Below are 24,215 nucleotides of genomic sequence, written 5' to 3'. Positions count from 1 at the left end.
ATTTCCAAATAAGAAACTGGAAAAACCTGCTTCTAAAAGGCATCTGAAATGTTTATTTCTCATTAGTTTATTCACTGACCATGTGTATTCATACTTGATGAAAGAGCCTTTGTTCCTGGAATTGCAGTGACAGCTAAATACTTACTAGCCTCTTTGTTTTCCAGCCTGCCTCCCCTTATGGCTCAGAACCTCTCCATACCTCTGGCCTTTGCATGTCTGCTACATTTAGCCAATGAAAAGGTGGGTAAATCTGGTAAGCGTGGGCGTGTTCTCTGTGCCAACCTGCTGGAGCTTTCTGTCACTCATGAGCGGCCTCATAGGACACCTTAAATACAGCAACTTATGTGGTACCTTCAACCCACAGGATTAACCAGACACCTAAAAGTAACTTATAAAAAGGCCAACAGGTATGATTAGAAATGAAAATTATGAAGAGGACCCAAATGGGAAAATTTTAGATGCTGAAATTGTGATCTTTCAGTTCCCAACTTGAAACATAAGGTGCTTTTGCATCACTGGGTGTCAAAGGTTTTAAAGGCCAAATCCTGCCAGTGCTAACGTCAGGACACGTGGGAAACGTGGCGGAGAAAAGAGGGGAGAGATGAGGCTGGATGGAAACAGACTCAGGGAGAGAGCAGAGACGTAGAGGCAGCGCCAGCAATGCTGAGCCGCCATGGGCTATGAAGGATGTCTCGGGACTAGAGATGTCTTTCGCAGGAGGGAGACAGCAGGAGTGCTGACTGTGACAGTGTGCCGGCTCCTCCTTGTGCCCGGCCAGCCGACGGCTGAGCGGCTGTGGGGCAGTCACTGAGGAGCAGGCGAGACCCATCTTCTCAGGGGCTGGTGGCACTCCCGCTTCCCGGGAGGCACCCCAGCGAGGCAGCCAGCAAGCCCATGCGTTTGGTGCTGCCTGAGACTTGGTGTCCTTTAGTGTCCCCAGGACTGTGGGCTGGGCTGTAGCATATGCCGTGAGCATCTCTAGTGCTGGGGCTAGACACGTTCAAAGTAACGCTGCTAAGCTTTTTGTTGTTGTTGTTGTTATAAATTTATTTTTTATTTTTATTTTTGGCTGCATTGGGCCTTTGTTGCTGCATGCGGGCTTTCTCTAGTTGCGCAAGTGGGGGTTACTCTTCATTGCGGTGCGTGGGCTACTCATGTGGTTTCTTGTCTTGTTGCAGAGCATGGGCTCTAGGTGTGCGGGTTTCAGTAGTTGTGGAGCACGGGCTCAGTAGTTGTGGCTCGCAGGCTCAGTAGTTTCGACGCACAGGCTTAGTTGTTCTGCGGCATGTGGGATCTTCCCAGACCAGGGCTTGAACCCGTGTCCCCTGCCTTGGCAGGCGGATTCTTAACTACTGCGCCACCAGGGTAGTCCCTGCTAAGCTTTTCTGAGTGAGGTTGGAATCTCACAGCATCCTAGTGGGCGTAGGTGCTGGTGGACTCTCTCACTGGGTGTGTTCCCCTAGCCCGCGCAGTCCCCTAAAATGTCGTGTGCCACCAAAGCTCAGAAACTTACCCTGAGTCCAAATTCTATGTGTTAGTGACTTCACTCAGTCGCAGCAGCTGGAGGATCAGTGCTGCCCTGGGCCGCGTGTCTCTGCTGTGAGAGAGCAGCTTCAGTGCCTCCGCTCGGTTCCCAGTAGACTGGGGCCAAGCAGACACATGGCTGGAAAGCATGAGGGACTCCAGGCTTCACTGAGGTCCATGTGCTCTGGCTCTGGCACCACCCCGCCTCCCCCAGCGGCAGAGCCAGCTTCTCTTGCTTTGCTGCGACCAAATCTCTCTAAGGGGCCCAGGGGGCTCAGCATTTGAAGAATCAGGAGATGGCCCATAGACCATGACCTGTTGGGCTGAGCTTTGGGCTATTTGAGAAGATCTGACTGGTAACGCTGGCCAACAGTTACCAGATAATCTGCAGGGACCTGGGGTAACTCAGAGCTTAGAGCCACGAAGAGAAATCTTACAACACCTTGTGCCAGAATGTGACCCCTTTTAGGCCTGCCTGCTCCCAGGTTTTCACGCCCATCTGGACTCTTCATCTACCTCTCTGGTAACGAGCTCCCCCTCAGCTGTCACCTGGGAGGTGAGGTTTGTGCTTTCCATCTTAAGCAGGAGAGGAAGGTGTGCCACCACACCATGCCTACCTCCAGTGCCAAGCAAGGCAGCGATGGTCCTGGTGCAGTTGGGCTTCCGTGTGAGGAAGGGCTTCTGACAGCTCTTTAGTCCTGAGGGGACGGTTGCCTGGGGCTGGTGAAGGATCCGGGGGATGGGAGGATCGGGGAGGCAGTGGGAGCAGGGAAAAGGCCTGTGCAGAGATGGGAGGGAGAGCGTGGCCGTCATGGCCATCGCCAAGGTTTGAGGTTCCCGAGCAGTGAGGGAAGGGCCTGGAGAAGGTCATGCATGGCAGGGCTGATACACGTGTGCCATGGCCCCTGGTGGCCTCCCTATCACTTCCCACAGCTCCTTCCAGGGCCGAGAGCTTAGCTCTTAGACCGTTGACGGAGATTGTTGCGGAAATCAGAGCAGGCTTGCTTTTTTCCCCCTGCAGTTGGCAAGGATTTGGAACCAGCTTTTTCATGCAGATTATATTTGCTGTGACAGTTTTACTTATAGTCATGGGACAAACCTCGTTCTTTGTAGTCACCACCTCGTTTCCCCCGAGTTTGTTTTCTGATTCTTGTATCCTGTGGATATCAAAGTTCATGTGTGTTTGATCTTCCTTCAGAATCTAAAGCTGGAAGGAACTGAGGACCTTTCCGATGTTCTGGTGCGGCAGGGGGATTGAGTCCGTGGGGAGAGAAGCCCGTGCTTCCTCAGTGGCCAGGATGCCTGCACTTGGTGCTTCAGTGCCGTGGGCTGGTGGCAAGGCTGCAGCTGACTGCGCTGTGTGTCTGCTGCTCTTCCCTTCTCTCCTTCACTGTCTAGAACCAGCTGCCTGACGCTCTGTCCTTGATTAAAGTTTTCTGTGGTGACCACCTAGGAGGGAGGAGAGAGTCCTTACTATCCTTGATTAGGCAACTGTGTCCATTCTTTGTATCCATGTATAATAGTTTGTCTCCTAAATTGCTCTGTTTCCATACTTTATTCTTGTAGAAAGGAATTTCCCAGTAGGCACTTGTCCTTTAACAGCTACCAAATCCATGTGTATAAAGTACATCACAAGTGTGCTTATAAATGTATATATAATGCTTAAAAATAAAATCATTTGGAATAATTTGCTTGGTAAACTATTTGAGTGCCCACTACATGAGTATCAGACCATGTCCTTATGCTCAAGCGGGGGCAGACTTGTTAGCTGGACCAGAGACCCACGTGTCAGTATAAGGCAGGAAGTGCTTAAGGGCTGAGGTGATTTGTCTTGTAGCAGAGTGGGGATTTCAAGATTGGGTCCATTGGGCCTATCAATTCTGCTAAAGGGTGATAATAGTAAAAATTGCAAACATTAAGTGGCTACTAAGTACCTTCTGTGGATGACTTTTTCGGCCTTCTTAGCATCCCTGTGAGGAACGTAACTGTTACGGCTCCCATTTTACAGAGGAGAAACAGGTGCACAAAGGTAAAGTAATTCACATAAGAGCAGACAGCTGTCAAGAGCTTGGCCTTGAACCAGGAAATCTGCTTCTAGATCTTTACTCTTAGCTACTACACTATATGGGCTCAAGTCACAGGCTCAATACTTGTAGATGTTGATCCAAGTATCCTGTCACCATTCATTGGGTAAACAGAGAGCTTGGATGATAGGTCAGAAGCAGTGAAGGATATAATTGGTAATTACTCCTGATAATAAAGAACTTGCTCCTAGGCCAAAAATGACACAAAACAAAAACCAATCCCTTCCCCTTAGGAACGTGCTTTCCAAATCGTGGCCAAAATATTAGCCACTCTGCTGTATTGAGAGGATTAGACTTGTGGACATGCTTTAGTAGGAAAAGCAGTGATGCCGAGTGAGAATCCATACCCTGTCCTGAACTTCCCCGGTGGCACAGTGGTTAAGAAACCACCTGCCAATGCAGAGGACACGGGTTCGAGCCCTGGTCTGGGAAGATCCCACATGCCGCGGAGCAACGAAGCCCATGCGCCACAGCTACTGAGCCTGCGCTCTACAGCCCGTGAGCCACAACTACTGAGCCCACGTGCCACAACTGCTGAAGCCCACGCACCTAGAGCCTGTGCTCTGCAACAAGAGAAGCCACCGCAATGAGAAGCCTGCGCACTGCAATGAAGAGTAGCCCCTGCTCACCACAACTAGAGAAAGCCCGCGCACAGCAATGAAGACCCAACGCAGCTAAATAAATAAATTCATACCCTGTCCTGCTGGCTGAAGCCTCCAGCATCTTTTCCCAGGCCGGGGGAGTGCTGGTCCTCTTGCTTTGCTCTTATTCCCAGGATTAGAACTAGCCAAGCCCGCCCCTTCTCTCAGTCCAGCATACTTCTCTGTAGCGGGGTCTAGGCAGGGGCCGAGCTGCGGATAAAACTGGCAAGAGTGTTAACAGCTTCTTCAGTGAACTCCCCTCCCCTCCACTCTGCTTCTCGCAAGCTTCTCCCTCATTTATATGGTTGCTGTGTCAGAATTCATTTGGCTGCGTATAATTAAAAACCCAAATAAGTGGGTATGTGAGATAGTTTATTTCATGTAAAGTACATTAGGAGGTGGGTAGTCCAGAGCTAGTGTGGTGGTTCCATGAACTCATAAAGAGACCAAGGATCACTCCAGCATTCCAGCTTCTTCTCTGCCATCCCTAATGTGTAACCCTCATCCTTGTGTGTCAATGTGGCTGCTGGAATCTAGCCATCACATTATATTCTAGGCAGCAAGATAAGGGGTTGTGAGGGGAAGGCAATCATTAACCTACTTTCTGTCTACAGATTTGCCTCTTCAGGACATTTCATATAAATAAAATCATAACACAATATGTGGTCTTTTTTTTTAATTAATTAATTTTTATTTTTGGCTGCCTCAGGTCTTTGTTGCTGCACGTGGGCTTTTCTCTAGTTGTGGCGAGTGGGGGCTACTCTTTGCTGCGGTTTGCGGGCTTCTCATTGGGTGGCTTCTCTTGTTGCAGAGCATGGGCTCTAGGCGCACAGGCTTCAGTAGTTGTGGCACTCGGGCTCAGTAGTTGCGGCTCATGGGCCCTAGAGCGCAGGCTCAGTAGTTGTGGCGCACGGGCTCATTTGCTCCGCGGCATGTGAGATCTTCCTGGACCAGGGATCGAACCTACAGCCCCTGCATTAGCAGGTGGATTCTTAACCATTGCGCCACCAGGGAAGTCCCTGAACATACTTTCTTTTTAATTCTTTCAACATATTTGTAAAAGCTACTTTGAAGTCTTTGCGAAATCCAACATCCAGGCCCATTTAGCATTAATTTCTATTGAATGCTCTTTTTCCTTAATATAGATTATATAATCCTGTTTCTTTGCATGTTTAGTACTTTTTGGTTGAAAATCGGATATCAGATAAAACGTTGTAGTGACTTTGGATTCTATCATGTTCTTCTGAAGATGCTTAGATATTTACTCAAGTAAGAGTTGGATTCAAACTGCTAACTTTGTATCCCCTATGGTATGAAGTTATTGGTATCTGTTCTTATAGCTACCCACTGTTGCTTTTAAGGCCTGATTCCATAGATCTTCCCTCTGCCTGCAAAATTTGGAGATTGACCAAGGATCTGGGCAGAGATGGGATCATCCTCTCTGTGACTTCCTTGTTAGGATAGAGATTCCCCCATCTTCGAGCTCCTCCACCCCCTCTGGGCTCTGTCCTTCCAGCCCATCCAGCTTCAGATTTTTTTCCAGGTGAGATGCAAGTAGTTGGGGAATGCACCAGGGGGAGGAGCATCAAACTCACAGCTCTTGCTCCACATAGCTCTCTCCCAAGAGTAAGCTTCTCTTCACCAGGTGTCCCCCCATAGACACCTAGTTGAACTGTCAGCTGGGGAAGGCAGCTGATGCTCAAGCGTTTCTATCTTTTTTCTGCCGAGGGTCTCACACTGCCAGGATTTCTCCCTTTCAAATTCCCAGCTGCTTTCCCTAAGCCTGAACTCTGAGTTCTGGCCCCTTTAGCCAACAACACACCGTCTTCCACAGCCATAGCTGTGCAATCGGGCAGCTCCCTTGGGCCAGTAAACCACAAATTTGCAACGCGTACATTTTCCAGGTGCAGTTGGGTTTTTTTGCTTTGTGTTTAATTAAAAATCTCTTCTGATTAATATTGTTAAAATGGCCATGCTACCCAAAACAATCTACAGATTTAAAGCAATCCCTATCAAATTACCCATGACATTTTTCACAGAACTAGAACAAATAACTCTAAAATTTATATGGAACCATAAAAGACCCAGAATTGCCAAAGTAATCCTGAGGAAAAAGAACAAGGCAGGAGGCAATAACCCTCCCAGACTTCAGGCAATACTACAAAGTTACAGTAGGCAAAACAGCATGGTATTGGCACAAAAATAGACATATGGATCAATGGAACAGAATAGAGAGCCCAGAAATAAACCCACACACCTAGAGTCAATCTTTGTCAAAGGAGGCAAGAATATACAATGGAGAGAAGACAGTCTCTTCAGCAAGTGGTGTTCGGAAAGCTAGACAGCCAATGTAAATAAATGAAATTAGAACATACCTTCACACCACACAAAAAAATAAACTCAAAATGGATTAAAGACAAATATAAGACATGACACCATAAAACTCTTGGGACATAGGCAAAACATTCTCTGATGTAAAGTGAACCAATGTTTTCTTAGGGTAGTCTCCCAAGGCAATAGAAATAAAAGCAAAAATAAACAAATGGGACCTAATCAAACTTACAAGCTTTTGCACAGCCAAAGGAAACCATAAACAAAACAAAAAGACAGCCTACAAACTGGGCGAAAATATTTGCAAACAATGCTACCGACGAGGGCTTAATTTCCAAAATATACAAACAGTTCATACAACTCAATAACAACAACAAAACACCCAACCCGATCAAAAAATGGGCAGAAGACCTAATTAGACATTTCTCCAATGAAGACATACAGATGGCCAACAGGCACATGAAAAGATGCTCACCATTGCTAATTATTAGAGAAATGCAAATTAAAACTACAAAGAGGTACCACCTCACGTTGGTCAGAATGGCCATCATCATTAAAAAGTCTACAAATAACAAATGCTGGAGAGGGTGTGGAGAAAAGGGAACCCTCCTACACTGTTGGTGGGAATGTAAATCGGTGCAGTCACTATGGAGAACAGTATGGAGGTTCCCTAAAAAACTAAAATAGCGTTACCATATGATCCAGCAATTTCACTCCTGTGCATATATCCAGAGAAAACTATAATAGGAAAAGATACATGTACCCCAGTGTTCATTGAAGCACTGTTTATAATAGCCAAGACATGGAAGCAACCTAAATGTCCATCAACAGACGAATGAATAAGGAAGATGTGGTATATATATATACACAATAGAATATTACTTAGCCATAAAAAGAATGAAATGATGCCATTGCAGCAACATGGATGGACCTAGAGATTATCATACTAAGTGAATTAAGTCAGATAAAGACAACTATATATCACATGAGGAATCTAAAAAAATGATACAGGGATTTTCCTGGTGGTCCAGTAGTTGGGGGCTCAGGTGTTCCCAATGCAGGGGGCCCAGGTTCGATCCCTGGTCAGGGAACTAGATCCCACATGCATGCTGCAACTAAGAGTTTGCATGCCGAAACTAAAAAAGATCCCACATGCTACAACTGAAGGATGCTGCATGCTGCAACAAAGAAAGATCCCACATGCTGCAACTAAGACCCAGTGCAGCCAAATAAATAAATATATATTTTTTAAAAATTAAAAAATGATACAAATGAACTTATTGACAAAACAGAAATAGACTCACAGACATTGAAAAGAAACATGGTTATCAAAGGGGCAAGTAGGGAGGGATATATTAGGAGTCTGGAATTAACAGATACACACTACTATATATAAAATAAACAAGGACCTACTGTATAGCACTGGAAACTATATTCAATACCTTGTAATAACCTATAATGGAAAAGAATCTGAAAAAGAGTATGTGTGTGTATGTATATATTATATATAATATATATTATATATTATATTATATATATATTATATATAATATATATTATATATATATAATCTCCAAGTCATTTTGCTGTACACCTGAAAGTAACACAACATTGTAAATCAACTATTCTTCAATTAAAAAAGAAAAAAGAGAAACGTACAGAGTAGTACTCAATAAATGTGTGTTGAGGGCTTCCCTGGTGGCGCAGTGGCAAAGAATCTGCCTGCCAATGCAGGAGACACGGGTTCGAGCCCTGGTCTGGGAGGATCCCACATGCCATGGAGCAACTAAGCCCATGCACCACAACTACTGAGCCTGCGCTTTAGAGCCCGCAAGCCACAACTACTGAAGCCCGCGTGCCCAGAGCCCATGCTCCTCAACAAGAGAAGCCACCGCAATGAGAGGCCCAACACTGCAACGAAGAGTAGCCCCCACTCTCTGCAACTAGAGAAAGCCCGCGCAGCAACGAAGACCCAATGCAGCCAAAAATAAACAAACAAATGTGTTGAATGAATAAGTGATCCCTTTGTAAAACTGAAAAAACAAAATGTGACAATCAGTGAACAACCATAGAACACAAGACGGGTGTGTGTGTGTGTAATCATAGCTCTAAAAGGACCCAGCAATGGGAAGCTGGACCAGACCCCTAACCTCTCTGTGCCTCAGTTTCCTCAACTGTCAAATCGGCATAATCATCCCTTCTTTGCCTAATTCACAGGCCTAGTATGTAGAGAGGTGGTCTGGGGAAAGTTGAAGTTGTACAAGCATAATGATACCTATTAGAGGACCTTCTGCACTAATTTTACAGACATAATACTCCTTTTTTTTTTTGTAATATTCTTTCTTAATCCCCTGCTGAGGCAAACAGGAAGTTCATTGCTTCCTACTAGAATCTGCTACACATTTGCTATTCTGTAAGATTAGGACTCCAGGATCGGAGTTTCCAGGCCAGAGTCCTGTTTCCTAGTGATGATTCAAAGCAGAGAGGAAGTCTCCGTTTACTCATCAGCACCTCAGATGTGCTGGGTGCACTGTTGACATCTGACTAAAGAAGCAACTCACCTTCCTCTGGACTCCACCATCAACACACTGTTCACCTTGGATTCTTGTGACAGCCCTAACTTCATCACATTTTTTTTTCATTAAAAATGATTTATGAGGGGGCTTCCCTGGTGGCGCAGCGGTTGAGAGTCCGCCTGCCGATGCGGGGGACGCGGGTTCGTGCCTCGGTCCGGGAGGGTCCCGCGTGCCGCGGGGCGGTTGGGCCCGTGGGCCGTGGCCGCTGGGCCTGCGTGTCCGGGGCCTGTGATCCGCGGCAGGGGAGGCCACAATGGTGAGCGGCCCGCGTACCGCAAAAAAAAAAAAAGGGAAAAATTATTTATGAGGGATTTCCCTGGTGGCGCAGTAGTTAAGAATCCGCCTGCCAATGCAGGGGATGTGGGTTCGATCCCTGGTCTGGGAAGATCCCACATACTGCAGAGCAACTAACCCCGTGCGCCACAACTACTGAGCCTGTGCACCGCAACTACTGAACCTGCATGCCGCAACTACTGAAGCCCACACGCTCTAGGGCCCAAGTGCCGCAACTACTGAAGCCCATGTGCCTAGAGCCTGTGCTCCACAACAAAAGAAGCCACCGCAATGAGAAGCCTGCGCACCGCAACCAAGAGTAGCCCCCGCTCGCTGCAACTAGAGAAAGCCCGCACGCAGCAACGAAGACCCAATGCAGCCAAAAAAAAAAAAAAAAGGTTTATGAAACAAAAGGTTGGGATTGCATTTCTGTCCCTTTGTAAGATTTTCACATGAATAAATCCTCAAATCAGGGAGGGAAAAACTCTTTGTCAGATTAAATGGGACAATATCACATTTGTATCTCTCTAGCAGAACTCTGACAGGCCATGCGGGGCCTCTCTCTCAGTGGGTTGATATCTCAACCCTGTTCATTCTGGATTAAATGTCTCTTCTTGTTTATGATATCCCTGCCCCATCTCAGCAGTGGAGCTGCAGTGGGCAGTTGGGGTCACATTTCCAATGTAAATAAACTTCCTTTGTTTTTTGGGGATGGTTGGCTGGAAAGTTTCCTTCTGGAGCTCTGCTACACAAGCTTATTTTATTTCCCCAGGAAGGAAACAGAACAGTCTTCCAAATTTCCTTGCTTGCCAGGAGGCTCTGGGGCAAATTGTTAAGATCTTCTGAATCCAAGCCCAGAGTTATTTTTCCTAACAGAAATCTTTCTCCTAGAGATACTTTTCCCTGGATGAGAATGAATGGAATTCGTATACAACTGGGTTTGCCCAAGTGGAATCTGGTGCCAGTTCCTCAGGAATTAAAAATATTGCAGAACCAGAGAAGAGGGGGACCCTGCCCTGGAGGGCAAGGTGGAGGGATCAGAGCTGCCCTCCCTCTTGCCGAAGGAGCAATTGGGGCAGGAACACAGGTCATGGGGAGAGAGTGGGCACCTGTAGACATGAAGGTGGAAAGTCCCCGTGTGCCAGTAGGAGAGGCGGCCAGTGTGGAAAGAAAGGAGGACACTGAGATGGACATGCTGAGCTACACGGTGGGCATCCTTGCTACACTTTGTCAATATGGAGGCCCAGCAGGAAGAGGGATACATTGGGAGACTGGGATGGACATATACACGCTACTATATATAAAATAGATAACTAATAAGGACCTACTGTAGAGCACAGGGAACTCTACTCAATACTCTGTAATGACCTATATGGGAACAGAATCTAAAAAAGAGTGGATATATGTATAACTGATTCACTTTGCTGTACGGCAGAAACTAACACAACATTGTAAATCAACTATATGCCAATAAAAATTAATTTAAAAAAAAAGGAAGCCCAGTTGGGAAACCATCTCTCGGTTCTTACAGATGAATAAGAGCACTGAATTCATGGTACTGCCTCTGGATCTCAGTCACCTCCTATGTTAAAATCGAGATGGGTGTTGTTTCAGCAAGTGTCTAGTCAGGAGACAGAAACCTGATACATGTACAGGGAACTTACCTGTAACAAGAACTGCTCACTGGGTATAAAGAGTTGTTGATATTGAAAGGGTAAAAAGAGAACTCTCACTCTAAGGTATCGGGTAAGTAGCAACTCCCAGAAGCACCCACCCCAAGGGCTGGGAAAGCCAGGGAGGGGAACAAAGAGAAAAACTCAGAGACTTCGAAGAGGGGCTCCAGAGAGTGGAGACTCTGACCCCCAAGGGGTGCTGCTCGGCTAATGCTAGTGTCTTCCACAGGACACGGTGAAGCTGGGTCTGAGGGTTAGAAAAGCTGCCAACTGCAGCCTCAGGAAGGAACAGCCGCTGCTGGGGGTGGATAAGAAGGGTGGCTGGGGACCCTCACAGGGTGGGGAGGTGGGTCAGGGGGCAGGTCCCTTTCCCGCCAGCCCTGCAGTCTCCCTCACATGCCTCTCCTAGGCATAAACTGACAGGGAGTGGCTGGCAAGGCAGAAACGTGATTTGCAGAGCACCAGACGCAGCATCACCCAGCAGAGAATAGGCGGTGGGTTTGGAGCTGAGAGATGGTTACTTCATATCTGACACAGGGTGGGTCTCATCTCTAAGGATTTCTAAAACCCTTCCTTCCTTCTATTGCCAAAAAATTAATCAACAGTCGATCTAAATAGAGTATCTTACTGGAGCCAACCTGGGGATTGTAACCTGGGAGACAGTCTTTCAGAAAACTCTTGAAGACGGTTCCGCCTGTTAGAAGTCGAAGGCACAATCGTATACATTTTCAAGACAAGGGACTGTACACCAAATAGCACACTGACATTTTACATAACGTTCAATAAAGACCAGATCTGCCTGTACAAGGTGAAGTAGGTGACCATGACCCCTTTCAGGATTAGGAAGGAAAAATTCAGCTTGTAAGGAGTTAAACTGCTGGCATGAGAAGAAGGATAATAAAACACTGATCTTTTCGGTGGAGCAGGCATTCCCACCTTTGAGGAGGTCTGATTAATGCACAATGCAGATGCACGTTAGGGAGGGCCCAATACGGGCAGAGAATATGTTATGCTTAAATTTTCTTGTCCTGCGGTAAAATATAAACTTTATTCCATCACTTCCTACTTTTGTTTGAAATAGTATTTATTTGTATTTGTTTACCTACTCTTGACCACGGAGAATAGGTATAAGTATACATCTTGGGTTGGCCAAAAAGGTATGGAAAAACCCAAATGAACTTTTTGGCCAATGCAATATAAATAAAGATAAATGCCCATCTGCCTTTGCAGGGCAGAGACTGGCCAAGGGTGTTCCAGGCTGACAGCAGGAGCAGAGGCACTGAATGAGGGGTGCGGACCTGGCTGGGGCACTGCAGCCCTTTGCCATCCCCATCCCCAGGCACAGGCTCCTTCCGTCTTCCAGCTGCCCCACCCTCTTCCCTCATCTTTTCGAGCCTAGAACATCTCTTCTTTTAATCTCCACTACTGCGCCAGCGAAAAGCGCCATGTGCCCGGCCCCAGTTCATCTGGGTTTCCCTTCCGGCCTCTCTCCCCCGGCTCCCCTCCGCTCCCTCTTACACTCTTGTGCTTCGGAGAAGCCTGTCTCGAGACCCAGACAGGAGCCGTTGTGGGCCCTGTGCCCCCTTGAGCCACCCACCCCTCCCCCACCTCAGAGGCTCTCCTGGTGAAGGCGCCCCCGGGGGACCTCAAACACCTCCACCGTCTGCCTTGGTTCCCCAGCGTCCCTCCGAAGGACTGCTGCCATGCACCGCAACTCCAGGGAGAGCCTCAGGCCCCCGATGGTCCCGCTGGGCCCCACCCACATTCCCTCCCAGCCTCTGCTCTAATCTAACCTCGCCTTCCACTGCCGGGGCTAGGGGCCTGGGACTACGTTATCTGTTCTCAGCAGTCACGCCCCTTGACTCCGGGTGCAGAGTGTCCCGGGGGCTGCTCTCCTGCCCCCTCCATCCTCCTCCCCGCAGGCCTTCTCATCGCTGGGGTGCTGGGGCCCCCTCAAGCATTGCTGCTGTCAGAGGGAACCCTGCTCTTGAGACAGGAAGGAGGTGCTGTCGGAAGTGGAAGAGCCCCTTCCCTTGTCACCCGCCGTTACCGCCAGGCCCCGATCCAACACGCCTACAACTCTTTCCAGTTTCCTCATTCTTTGAGAACAGGACAGGATCCTGGGGCAATGACTGCTGTCACTTACCCATTACCCAGCCCCTCTTCCTGGCAGTGTACCCAGCTGGAAAACTACAATTCCCAGACTCCCTGCACCTAAGTGGGTCATGTGATTCAGTTCTGGCCAGTGTCTTGTCAGTGCGACCAACAGAAAAGTTCTTTAAAAGAGCCTGTCCTGAAGACACGGAGATCACCTTCCTCCCCACAGATACACCAGAAATATATCTACACGTGGAACAACTCCTACGGAACACCTACTGAACGCTGGCAGAAGACCTCAGACCTCCCAAAAGGCAAGAAACTCCCCCACGTACCTGGGTAGGGCAAAAGAAAAAAGAAAAACAGAGACAAAAGAATAAGTACGGGACCTGCACCAGTGGGAAGGAGCTGTGAAGGAGGAAAGGTTTCCACACACTAGGAAGCCGCTTCGCGGGCGGAGACTGCGGGAGGCGGAGGGGGAAAGCTTCGGAGCAGCGGAGGAGAGCGCAGCCACAGGGGTGCGGAGGGCAAAGCAGAGAGATTCCCGCACAGAGGATCGGTGCCGACCGGCACTCACCAGCCCGAGAGACTTGTCTGCTCACCCGCCGGGGCGGGCGGGGCTGGGAGCTGAGGCTCGGGCTTCAGTCAGAGCGCAGGGAGAGGACTGGGGTTGGCGGCGTGAACACAGCCTGTAGGGGGTTAGTGCACCACGGCTAGCCGGGAGGGAGCCCGGGAAAAAGTCTGGACCTGCCGAAGAGGCAAGAGACTTTTTCTTCCCTCTTTGTTTCCTGGTGCGCGAGGAGAGGGGATTAAAAGCTCTGCTTAAAGGAGCTCCAGAGACGGGCGCGAGCCGCGGCTAAAAGTGCGGACCCCAGAGACGGGCATGAGACGCTAAGGCTGCTGCTGCCGCCACCAAGAAGCCTGTATGCGAGCACAGGTCACTCTCCACACCCCCCTTCCGGGGAGCCTGTGCAGCCCGCCACTGCCAGGGTCCCGGGATCCAGGGACAACTACCCGGGGAGAACGCACGGCACGCCTCAGGCCGGTTCAACGTCACGCCGGTCTCTGCCGCAGCAGGCTCGCGCCGCACTCCGTGCCCCTCCCTCTCCCCCCGCCCCCGGCCTGAGTGAGCCAGAGCCCCCGAATCAGCGGCTCCTTTAACCCCGTCCTGTCTGAGCGAAGAACAGACGCCCTCCAGCGACCTACACGTAGAGGCGGGGCCAAATCCAAAGCTGAGCCCCCTGGAGCTGTGAGAACAAAGAAGAGAAAGGGAAATCTCTCCCAGCAGCCTCAGAGCGGCGGATTAAATCTCCACAATCAACCTGATGTACCCTGCATCTGTGGAATACATGAATAGACAACAAATCATCCCAAATTAAGGAGGTGGACTTTGAGAGCAAGATTTATGATTTTTTCCCCTTTTCCTCTTTTTGTGAGTATGTGTATGCTTCTGTGTGAGATTTTTTCTGTATAGCTTTGCTTCCACCATTTGTCCTATGGTTCTATCCGTTTTTTTTCTTAATAATTATTTTTTTATTTAATAACTTTATTATATTTTATCTTACTTTATTTTATTTTACTTTATCTTTCTTTTTTTCCTTCCTTCCTTCCTTCCTCCCTCCCTCCTTTCTTTTTTTCCTTCCTTCTTTCTACTTCTACTAATTCTTTCTTTCTACTTTTTCTCCCTTTTATTCTGAGCCGTGTGGATGAAAGGCTCTTGGTGCTGCAGTCAGGAGTCAGTGCTGTGCCTCTGAGGTGGGAGAGCCAACTTCAGGACACTGGTCCACAAGAGACTTCCCAGCTCCACATAATATCAAACAGCGAAAAATCTCCCAGAGATCTCCATCTCAACACCAGCACCCAGCTTCACTCAATGACCAGCAAGCTACAGTGCTGGACACCCTATGCCAAACAACTAGCAACACAGGAACACAACACAACCCATTAACAGAGAGGCTGCCTAAAATCATAATAAGTCCACAGACACCCGAAAACACACCACCAGACGTGGACCTGCCCACCAGAAAGACAAGATCCAGCCTCATCCACCAGAACACAGGCACTAGTCCCCTCCACCAGGAAGCCTACACAACCCACTGAACCAACCTTAGCCACTGGGGACAGACACCAAAAACAACGGGAACTACGAACCTGCAGCCTGCAAAAAGGAGACCCCAAACACAGTAAGACAGGCAAAATGAGAAGACAGAAAAACACACAGCAGATGAAGGAGCAAGATAAAAACCCACCAGACCTAACAACTGAAGAGGAAATAGGCAGTCTACCTGAAAAAGAATTCAGAATAATGATAGTAAAGATGATCCAAAATCTTGGAAATAGAATAGACAAAATGCAAGAAACATTTAACAAGGACCTAGAAGAACTAAAGATGAAACAAACAATGATGAACAGCACAGTAAATGAAATTAAAAATACTCTAGATGGAATCAATAGCAGAATAACTGAGGCAGAAGAACGTATAAGTGACCTGGAAGATAAAATAGTGGAAATAACTACTGCAGAGCAGAATAAAGAAAAAAGAATGAAAAGAATTGAGGATAGTCTCAGAGACCTCTGGGACAACATTAAATGCACCAACATTCGAATTATAGGGATTCCAGAAGAAGAAGAGAAAAGGAAAGGGACTGAGAAAATATTTGAAGAGATTATAGTTGAAAACTTCCCTAATATGGGAAAGGAAATAGTTAATCAAGTCCAGGAAGCACAGAGAGTCCCATACAGGATAAATCCAAGGAGAAATACGCCAAGACACATATTAATCAAACTGTCAAAATTAAATACAAAGAAAACATATTAAAAGCAGCAAGGGAAAAACAACAAATAACAAACAAGGGAATCCCCATAAGGTTAACAGCTGATCTTTCAGCAGAAACTCTGCAAGCCAGAAGGGACTGGCAGGACATATTTTAAGTGATGAAGGGGAAAAACCTGCAACCAAGATTACTCTACCCAGCAAGGATCTCATTCAGATTTGATGGAGAAATTAAAACCTTTATAGACAAGCAAAAGCTGAGAGAGTTCAGCACCACCAAACCAGCTTTACAACAAATGCTAAAGGAACTTCTCTAGGCAAGAAACACAAGAGAAGGAAAAGACCCACAATAACGAACCCCAAACAATTAAGAAAATGGGAATAGGAACATACATATCGATAATTACCTTAAATATAAATGGACTAAATGCTCCCACCAAAAGACAAAGATTGGCTGAATGGATACAAAAACAAGACCTATATATACGCTGTCTACAAGAGACCCACTTCAGACCTAGAGACACATACAGACTGAAAGTAAGGGGATGGAAAAAGATATTCCATGCAAATGGAAACCAAAAGAAAGGTGGAGTAGCAATTCTCATATCAGACAAAATAGACTTTAAAATAAAAACTATTAGAAAAGACAAAGAAGGACACTACATAATGATCAAGGGATCAATCCAAGAAGAAGATATAACAATTGTAAATATTTATGCACCCAACATAGGAGCACCTCAATACATAAGGCAAATACTAACAGCCATAAAAGGGGAAATCGACAGTAACACATTCATAGTAGGGGACTTTAACACCCCACTTTCACCAATGGACAGATCATCCCAAATGAAAATAAAAAAGGAAACACAAGCTTTAAATGATACATTAAACAAGATGGACTTAATTGATATTTATAGGACATTCCATCCAAAAACAACAGAATACACATTTTTCTCAAGTGCTCATGGAACATTCTCCAGGATAGATCATATCTTGGGTCACAAATCAAGCCTTGGTAAATTTAAGAAAATTGAAATTGTATCAAGTATCTTTTCCGACCACAACGCTATGAGACTAGATATCAATTACAGGAAAAGATCTGTAAAAAATACAAACACATGGAGGCTAAACAATACACTACTTAATAACGAAGTGATCACTGAAGAAATCAAAGAGGAAATCAAAAAATACCTAAAAACAAATGACAATGGAGACACGACGACCCAAAACCTATGGGATGCAGCAAAAGCAGTTCTAAGAGAGAAGTTTATAGCAATACAATCCTACGTTAAGAAACAGGAAACATCTCGAATAAACAACCTAACCTTGCACCTAAAGCAATTAGAGAAAGAACAAAAAAAACCCAAAGTTAGCAGAAGGAAAGAAATCATAAAAATCAGATCAGAAATAAATGAAAAAGAAATGAAGGAAATGACAGCAAAGATCAATAAAACTAAAAGGTGGTTCTTTGAGAAGATAAACAAAATTGATAAACCATTAGCCAGACTCATCAAGAAAAAAAGGGAGAAGACTCAAATCAATAGAATTAGAAATGAAAAAGGAGAAGTAACAACTGACACTGGAGAAATACAAAAGATCATGAGAGATTACTACAAGCAACTCTATGCCAATAAAATGGACAAACTGGAAGAAATGGACAAATTCTTAGAAATGCACAACCTGCCAAGACTGAATCAGAAAGAAATACAAAATATGAACAGATCAATCACAAGCACTGAAGTTGAAACTGTGATTAAAAATCTTCCAACACACAAAAGCCCAGGACCAGATGGCTTCACAGGCGAATTCTATCAAACATTTAGAGAAGAGCTAACACCTATCCTTCTCAAACTCTTCCAAAATATAGCAGAGGGAGGAACACTCCCAAATTCATTCTACAAGGCCACCATCACCTTGATACCAAAACCAGACAAGATGTCACAAATAAAGAAAACTACAGGTCAATATCACTGATGAACATAGATGCAAAACTCCTTAACAAAATACTAGCAAACAGAATCCAACAGCACATTAAAAGGATCATACACCATGATCAAGTGGGGTTTATTCCAGGAATGCAAGGATTCTTCAATATATGCAAATCAATCAATGTGATAAACCATATTAACAAACTGAAGGAGAAAAACCATATGATCATCTCAATAGATGCAGAGAAAGCTTTCGACAAAATTCAACACCCATTTATGATAAAAACCCTGCAGAAAGTAGGCATAGAGGGAACTTTCCTCAACATAATAAAGGCCATATATGACAAACCCACAGCCAACATCATCCTCAATGGTGGAAAACTGAAAGCATTTCCACTAAGATCAGGAACAAGACAAGGTTGCCTACTCTCACCGCTCTTATTCAACATAGTTTTGGAAGTTTTAGCCACAGCAATCAGAAAAGAAAAGGAAATAAAAGGAATCCAAATCAGAAAAGAAGAAGTAAAGCTGTCACTGTTTGCAGATGACATGATACTATACACAGAGAATCCTAAAGATGCTACCAGAAAACTACTAGAGCTAATCAATGAATTTGGAAAAGTTGCAGGATACAAAATTAATGCACAGAAATCTCTGGCATTCCTATACACTAATGATGAAAAATCTGAAAGTGAAATCAAGAAAACACTCCCGTTTACCACTGCAACAAAAAGAATAAAATATCTAGGAATAAACCTACCTAAGGAGACAAAAGACCTGTATGCAGAAAATTATAAGACACTGATGAAAGAAATTAAAGATGATACAAATAGATGGAGAGATATACCATGTTCTTGGATTGGAAGAATCAACATTGTGAAAATGACTACCACCCAGAGCAATCTACAGATTCAATGCAATCCCTATCAAACTACCACTGGCATTTTTCACAGAACTAGAACAAAAAAATTTCAGATTTGTATGGAAACACAAAAGACCCCGAATAGCCAAAGCAAACTTGAGAACGAAAAACAGAGCTGGAGGAATCAGGCTCCCTGACTTCAGACTATACTACAAAGCTACAGTAATCAAGACAGTATGGTACTGGCACAAAAACAGAAAGATAGATCAATGGAACAGGATAGAAAGCCCAGAGATAAACCCACGCACATATGGTCACCTTATCTTTGATAAAGGAGGCAGGAATGTACAGTGGAGAAAGGACAGCCTCTTCAATAAGTGGTGCTGGGAAAACTGGACAGGTACATGTAAAAGTATGAGATTAGATCACTCCCTAACACCATACACAAAAATAAACTCAAAATGGATTAAAGACCTAAATGTAAGGCCAGACACTATCAAACTCTTAGAGGAAAACATAGGCAGAACACTCTATGACATAAATCACAGCAAGATCCTTTTTGACCCACCTCCTAGAGAAATGGAAATAAAAACAAAAATAAACAAATGGGACCTAATGAAACTTCAAAGCTTCTGCACGGCAAAGGAAACCATAAACAAGACCAAAAGACAGCCCTTAGCATGGGAGAAAATATTTGCAAATGAAGCAACTGACAAAGGATTAATCTCCAAAGTTTATAAGCAGCTCATGCAGCTCAATAAAAAAAAACAAACAAACCAATCCAAAAATGGGCAGAAGACCTAAATAGACATTTCTCCAAAGAAGATACACAGACTGCCAACAAACACATGAAAGAATGCTCAACATCATTAATCACTAGAGAAATGCAAATCAAAACTACAATGAGATACCATCTCACACCAGTCAGAATGGCTATCATCAAAAAATCTAGAAACAGTAAATGCTGGAGAGGGTGTGGAGAAAAGGGAACACTCTTACACTGCTGGTGGGAATGTGAATTGGTACAGCCAGTATGGAGAAGAGTATGGAGGTTCCTTTAAAAAACTACAAATAGAACTACCATATGACCCAGCAATCCCACTACTGGGCATACACCCTGAGAAAACCATAATTCAAAAAGAGTCATGTACCACAATGTTCATTGCAGCTCTATTTACAATAGCCCGGCGATGGAAACAACCTAAGTGCCCGTCTTCGGATGAATGGATAAAGAAGATGTGGCACATATATACGATGGAATATTACTCAGCCATAAAAGAAACAAAATTGAGCTATTTGTAATGAGGTGGATGGACCTAGAGTCTGTCATACAGAGTGAAGTCAGAAAGAGAAAGGCAAATACCGTATGCTAACACATTTATATGGAATTTAAGAAAAAAAATGTCATGAAGGACCTAGGGGTAAGACAGGAATAAAGAAACTGAGCTACTAGAGAACGAACTTGAGGATATGGGGAGGGGGAAGGGTGAGCTGTGACAAAGCGAGAGAGAGGCATGGACATATATATACTACCAAACGTAAGGTAGATAGCTAGTGGGAAGCAGCCGCATAGCACAGGGAGATCAGCTTGGTACTTTGTGACCGCCTGGAGGGGTGGGATAGGGAGGGTGGGTGGGAGGGAGACGTAAGAGGGAAGAGATATGGGAACATATGTATATGTATAACTGATTCACTTTGTTATAAAGCAGAAAATAACACACCATTGTAAAGCAATTATACTCTAATAAAGATGTTTAAAAAAAAAAAAAGAGCTGTCCTCTGTTTCCTCCTAACCACAGTTTAGACTGTGGGTGTGAGGTGATCCTGAGGCAACCATGAGCGTGGAAGCCACATACTAAGGATGCAGAAGACACAGAAAGACAGAAGGAATCCAGGTCCTAGTGACCCTGGAGCTACCAAGCCAGCCCCCCAAGGCCTATGATAGGATCCTTTTGATGTGAAAACAAAACAAAACACATATGGGTTTAAACCACTGTGACATTGTCCTTTCTGTTAAATGCAACAGAATCTTATCCTCAGTGACACAGATGCAAACAGGCCGTTCACCCCAGAGGTCATCCCAAGAGCAGGTGAGAAGATGCAGGCCAGCATGGGAAAACAAATGAAGGCAGCAAAGGGATCAAACCACAGGGAATGAGAGCGAATACTATCAAGGGTTTGCAGGATTGTGGCAAAACTGGTGGAAGTGGAAGTGGGTGCAGCCTCTTTGGAGGACAACTGGGCAGTAGATATTTCATAATAGAAACACACATACCCTCCAACTCAACAGTGACATTTCTAGATCTTTAGAGACACACTCAGATGCACAGAGAAGCTTGTACAGAAGATTCTTTGCTTGAAATATCCGAATAGCTAAATGTCTGTCTACCATTGGTGAAGCTGTTAAATAAACATCCGTATCATGTACTAACACGCAGCTGCTCAAATGAACATCCTGAGGTGGAAAGAGCTCCAAGACATACTGTTACGTGAAAAAAAAAATTGTAAAAAAGTGTAGTTTATGTAAAAAAACAAAACATAAACAATATATTTTTGTATATATGAATATGTGTTATGGGTTGAATTGTGTCCTAAAAGAGATGTTGATCTCCCCCAGTACCTGTTATTGTGACCTGCTTTGGAAAGAGGGTCTTTGCATCTTAACCATCAAGTTAAGGTGAAGCCGTTAAGGTGGGCCCTAATCCGATGTGACTGGTGTCCTTACAGAAAGAGGACCACCTCACACCCATTAGGGTTGCTACTATCCAAAAAAATAGAGAAGAGAAGTTCTGGCGAGGATGTGGAGAAGCTGGAACCCTAGGCACTGCTAGTGGGAATGGAAAACCGTGCAGCCGCCGTGGAAAACAGTATGGTGGTTCCTCAAAAAGTTAAAAATAGAACTATCGTAGGATCCAGCCATCCCACTTCTGGGTATGTACCCCAACGAATTAAAAGCAAGGTCTTGACGAGATATTTGCACATCCATGTTCACTGCAGCATTATTCACAATAGCCCAAAGGTGGAAGCAACCCAAATGTCCATCTGGGATGGCCACACTGAAAGTTATCTTGGTGCAGAATGGAGGGAGTTTCCTGGGCCTGTGGGCTGAAATCCACAGGCAAGCCCTGGCTCTGCCTCCAGCTTGTTCTGTGATGTGGGCAAGTCACTTCCTGTGGCTCTGACCCTCAGCTCTTCATCTGTAAACACTGGGGTTGAATGGACCACTTCCAACGGGCCTGATTTTCATCTATTGAAAACAATGGCCCCAGTGTACCAGCCAGGCAAAAGCATGCCTTTCGTGCCTCAGACTCATTCAGCCTCAGGAACTGCGGGGCCCAGGGTGGCCCAGGGACACTGGTGTCAGACCGGTGACGTCAGCGTCCACAACTGGCTGAAAGGACCTGTGCCCTCCAGGCTCAAGTTATAACTAAACGGTTATCTGAAAGGACAAAGGACATGTGATGCTGGAATGAAGGTCCCTCCTCTGCTTTCCTGCATACAATGCAGTCAGCCTTGTGCCCAGCGCCCACCAGGCAGGCCCTGCCCTCAGGGGTCCTGCCCCTGTGCCTCTCTGCTCAGTTGATCCAGGCTGGCCCCTCCCACAGGGCACTGAGTCGGTGGGGCTCCTAGCTAGGCTGGCAATGGCCTTAACTTGGCCTCCTACAGTCCAGCCTCCTTCTGCTTTGTCCTGTCCTCTTGTTCTCAAGGATGACTCCATATGTCTGAATCCTGCTGTCCCTGGTTTCCAACTGGCCACTCTGCCGTGGAGTGCATGCAGACCTCTGGAGCCCAGAGCCTGTGCTCAGGGCCTGCGTGAGCCAGTGGATGGGGTCAGAGGGCCAAGAAGGGGCTCCTCCCAAGAACTCGGGGGCAGCCTTGGAGAAGGCGGTGTTGGGAAAATATAATAAAAAGTGAAAGCTTCTCCCAGCCCGTAACACTCCACAGAGGTAGTAGGAAAAGAAAAACAGTTTTATTATAGAATAAGCATTAAGCCAGTGAAGGAAATCAGAACGTCACTCCAAAATAAGACTTTTGACATAAAAATAATTTGGAGCTGAAGGCAATGAAGAGACATCAAATGCAGAAAAGCTGTCTCTATCCCCCCTTTTACCTAAAGGCAGGTCATAAATTCTCCTTTTACTGGAGACAGACTCTTATCAGCCCAGAGGTGGTACCAGAGGAATCTGCAAGCAAACCTCACTCCATTATTTCCTCCCATATGTTTATGCTTTCCTTTGTCCTGTCACAAGTTGATTGTTCTTTGTTGAAGATGCTCTATAACCCAGAGTTCTATGCCACCACTCTGAGTTACTCTTCACGTGGGTTTCTCCCCCTGTGCAGGCTAATACACTGTTTGTTTTTCTTTGTTAATCTTTTTTTTTTATAAACTTATTTATTTCAGTTATTTATTTTTGGCTGTGTTGGGTCTTCATTGCTTTGCATGGGCTTTCTCTAGTTGTGGCAAGTAGGGGCTACTCTTCATTGTGGTGCGCAGGCTTCTCACTGCGTTGGCTTCTCTTGCTGCGGAGCACGGGCTCTAGGTGTGTGGGCTTCAGCAGTTGTGGCTCATGGGCTCTAGAGCACAGGCTCAGTAGTTGTGGCGCACAGGCTTTGTTGCTCCGCGGCATGTGGGATCTTCCTGGACCAGGGCTTGAACCCATGTCCCCTGCATTGGCAGGCAGATTCTCAACCACTGCGCCACCAAGGAAGCCCTAATCTGTCTTTTTGTTAAAAAGTCCCAGCTGAAAAGTGGTGTTGGGAAAGCTAGACAGCTGCATGTAAATCAATGAAGTTAGAACACTCCCTCACACCGTACACAAAAAAAAGCTCAAAATGGCTTAAAGACTTAAATATAAGACATGACACCATAAAACTCCTAGAAGAGAACATAGGCAAAACATTCTCTGACATAAATCGTATCAGTGCTTTCTTAGGTCAGTCTCCCAAACAATCGAAATAAAAGCAAAAACAAACAAATGGGACCTAAGCAAATTTACAAGCTTTTGCACAGCAAAGGAAACCATAAACGAAATGAAAAGAAAACCTACAGACTGGGAGAAAATATTTGCAAATGATGCGACCGACAAGGGCTTAATTTCCAAAATATAAAAACAGCTCCTACAATTCAATAACAAAAAAACAAACAACCCAACTGAAAAATATGCAGAAGACATAAATAGACATTTCTCCAAAGAAGACATACAGATGGCCAGTAGGCACATGAAAAGATGCTCACCATCGCTAATTATTAGAGAAATGCAAACCAAAACTACAGTGAGGTATCACCTCACACCAGTCAGAATGGCCATCATTAAAAAGTCTACAAATAATACATGCTGGAGAGGGTGTAGAGAAAAGGGAACCCTCTTACACTGTTGGAAGGAATGTAAATTGGTGCAGCCACTATCGAAAACAGTACAGAGGTTCCTCAAAAAACTAAAAATAGAGTTGCC

At 45.4% G+C, this 24,215-nt stretch overlaps 2 protein-coding genes across 6 annotated transcripts in view; one reads left to right on the top strand and one right to left on the bottom strand.

Annotated features, from left to right (window-relative positions):
* Positions 1-2,852, top strand: part of NCAPH (non-SMC condensin I complex subunit H) — a 39,147-nt gene extending 36,295 nt beyond the window's left edge. For 2 of the 3 annotated variants that reach the window (XM_079940420.1, XM_079940419.1), the window contains exon 17: positions 165-376. In XM_079940420.1, coding sequence (XP_079796546.1) covers positions 165-330 — 166 coding nt within the window. In that variant the 3' untranslated portion in view covers positions 331-376. Of the gene's footprint in view, positions 1-164; positions 377-2,722 lie in introns of those variants that run through there. The other variant, XM_079940421.1, reaches the window with a different exon arrangement.
* Positions 1-24,215, bottom strand: part of NEURL3 (neuralized E3 ubiquitin protein ligase 3) — an 83,417-nt gene that overhangs the window by 1,635 nt on the left and 57,567 nt on the right. Inside the window, exon 6 of one of the 3 annotated variants that reach the window (XR_013830980.1) lies at positions 2,910-2,973. The exons of the other annotated variants lie outside the window; for them this stretch is intronic. The gene's annotated coding sequence lies outside the window, so the exon portion shown is untranslated. Of the gene's footprint in view, positions 1-2,909; positions 2,974-24,215 lie in introns of those variants that run through there. 3 annotated transcript variants of the gene reach the window in all.

This window comes from Stenella coeruleoalba (genome assembly GCF_951394435.1).
Source record: "Stenella coeruleoalba genome assembly, chromosome: 13".
NCBI classification, from domain to species: Eukaryota; Metazoa; Chordata; class Mammalia; order Artiodactyla; family Delphinidae; genus Stenella; species Stenella coeruleoalba.
Note: the sequence above shows the minus strand (reverse complement) of the source record. Positions and strands in the feature narration are given on the sequence as shown.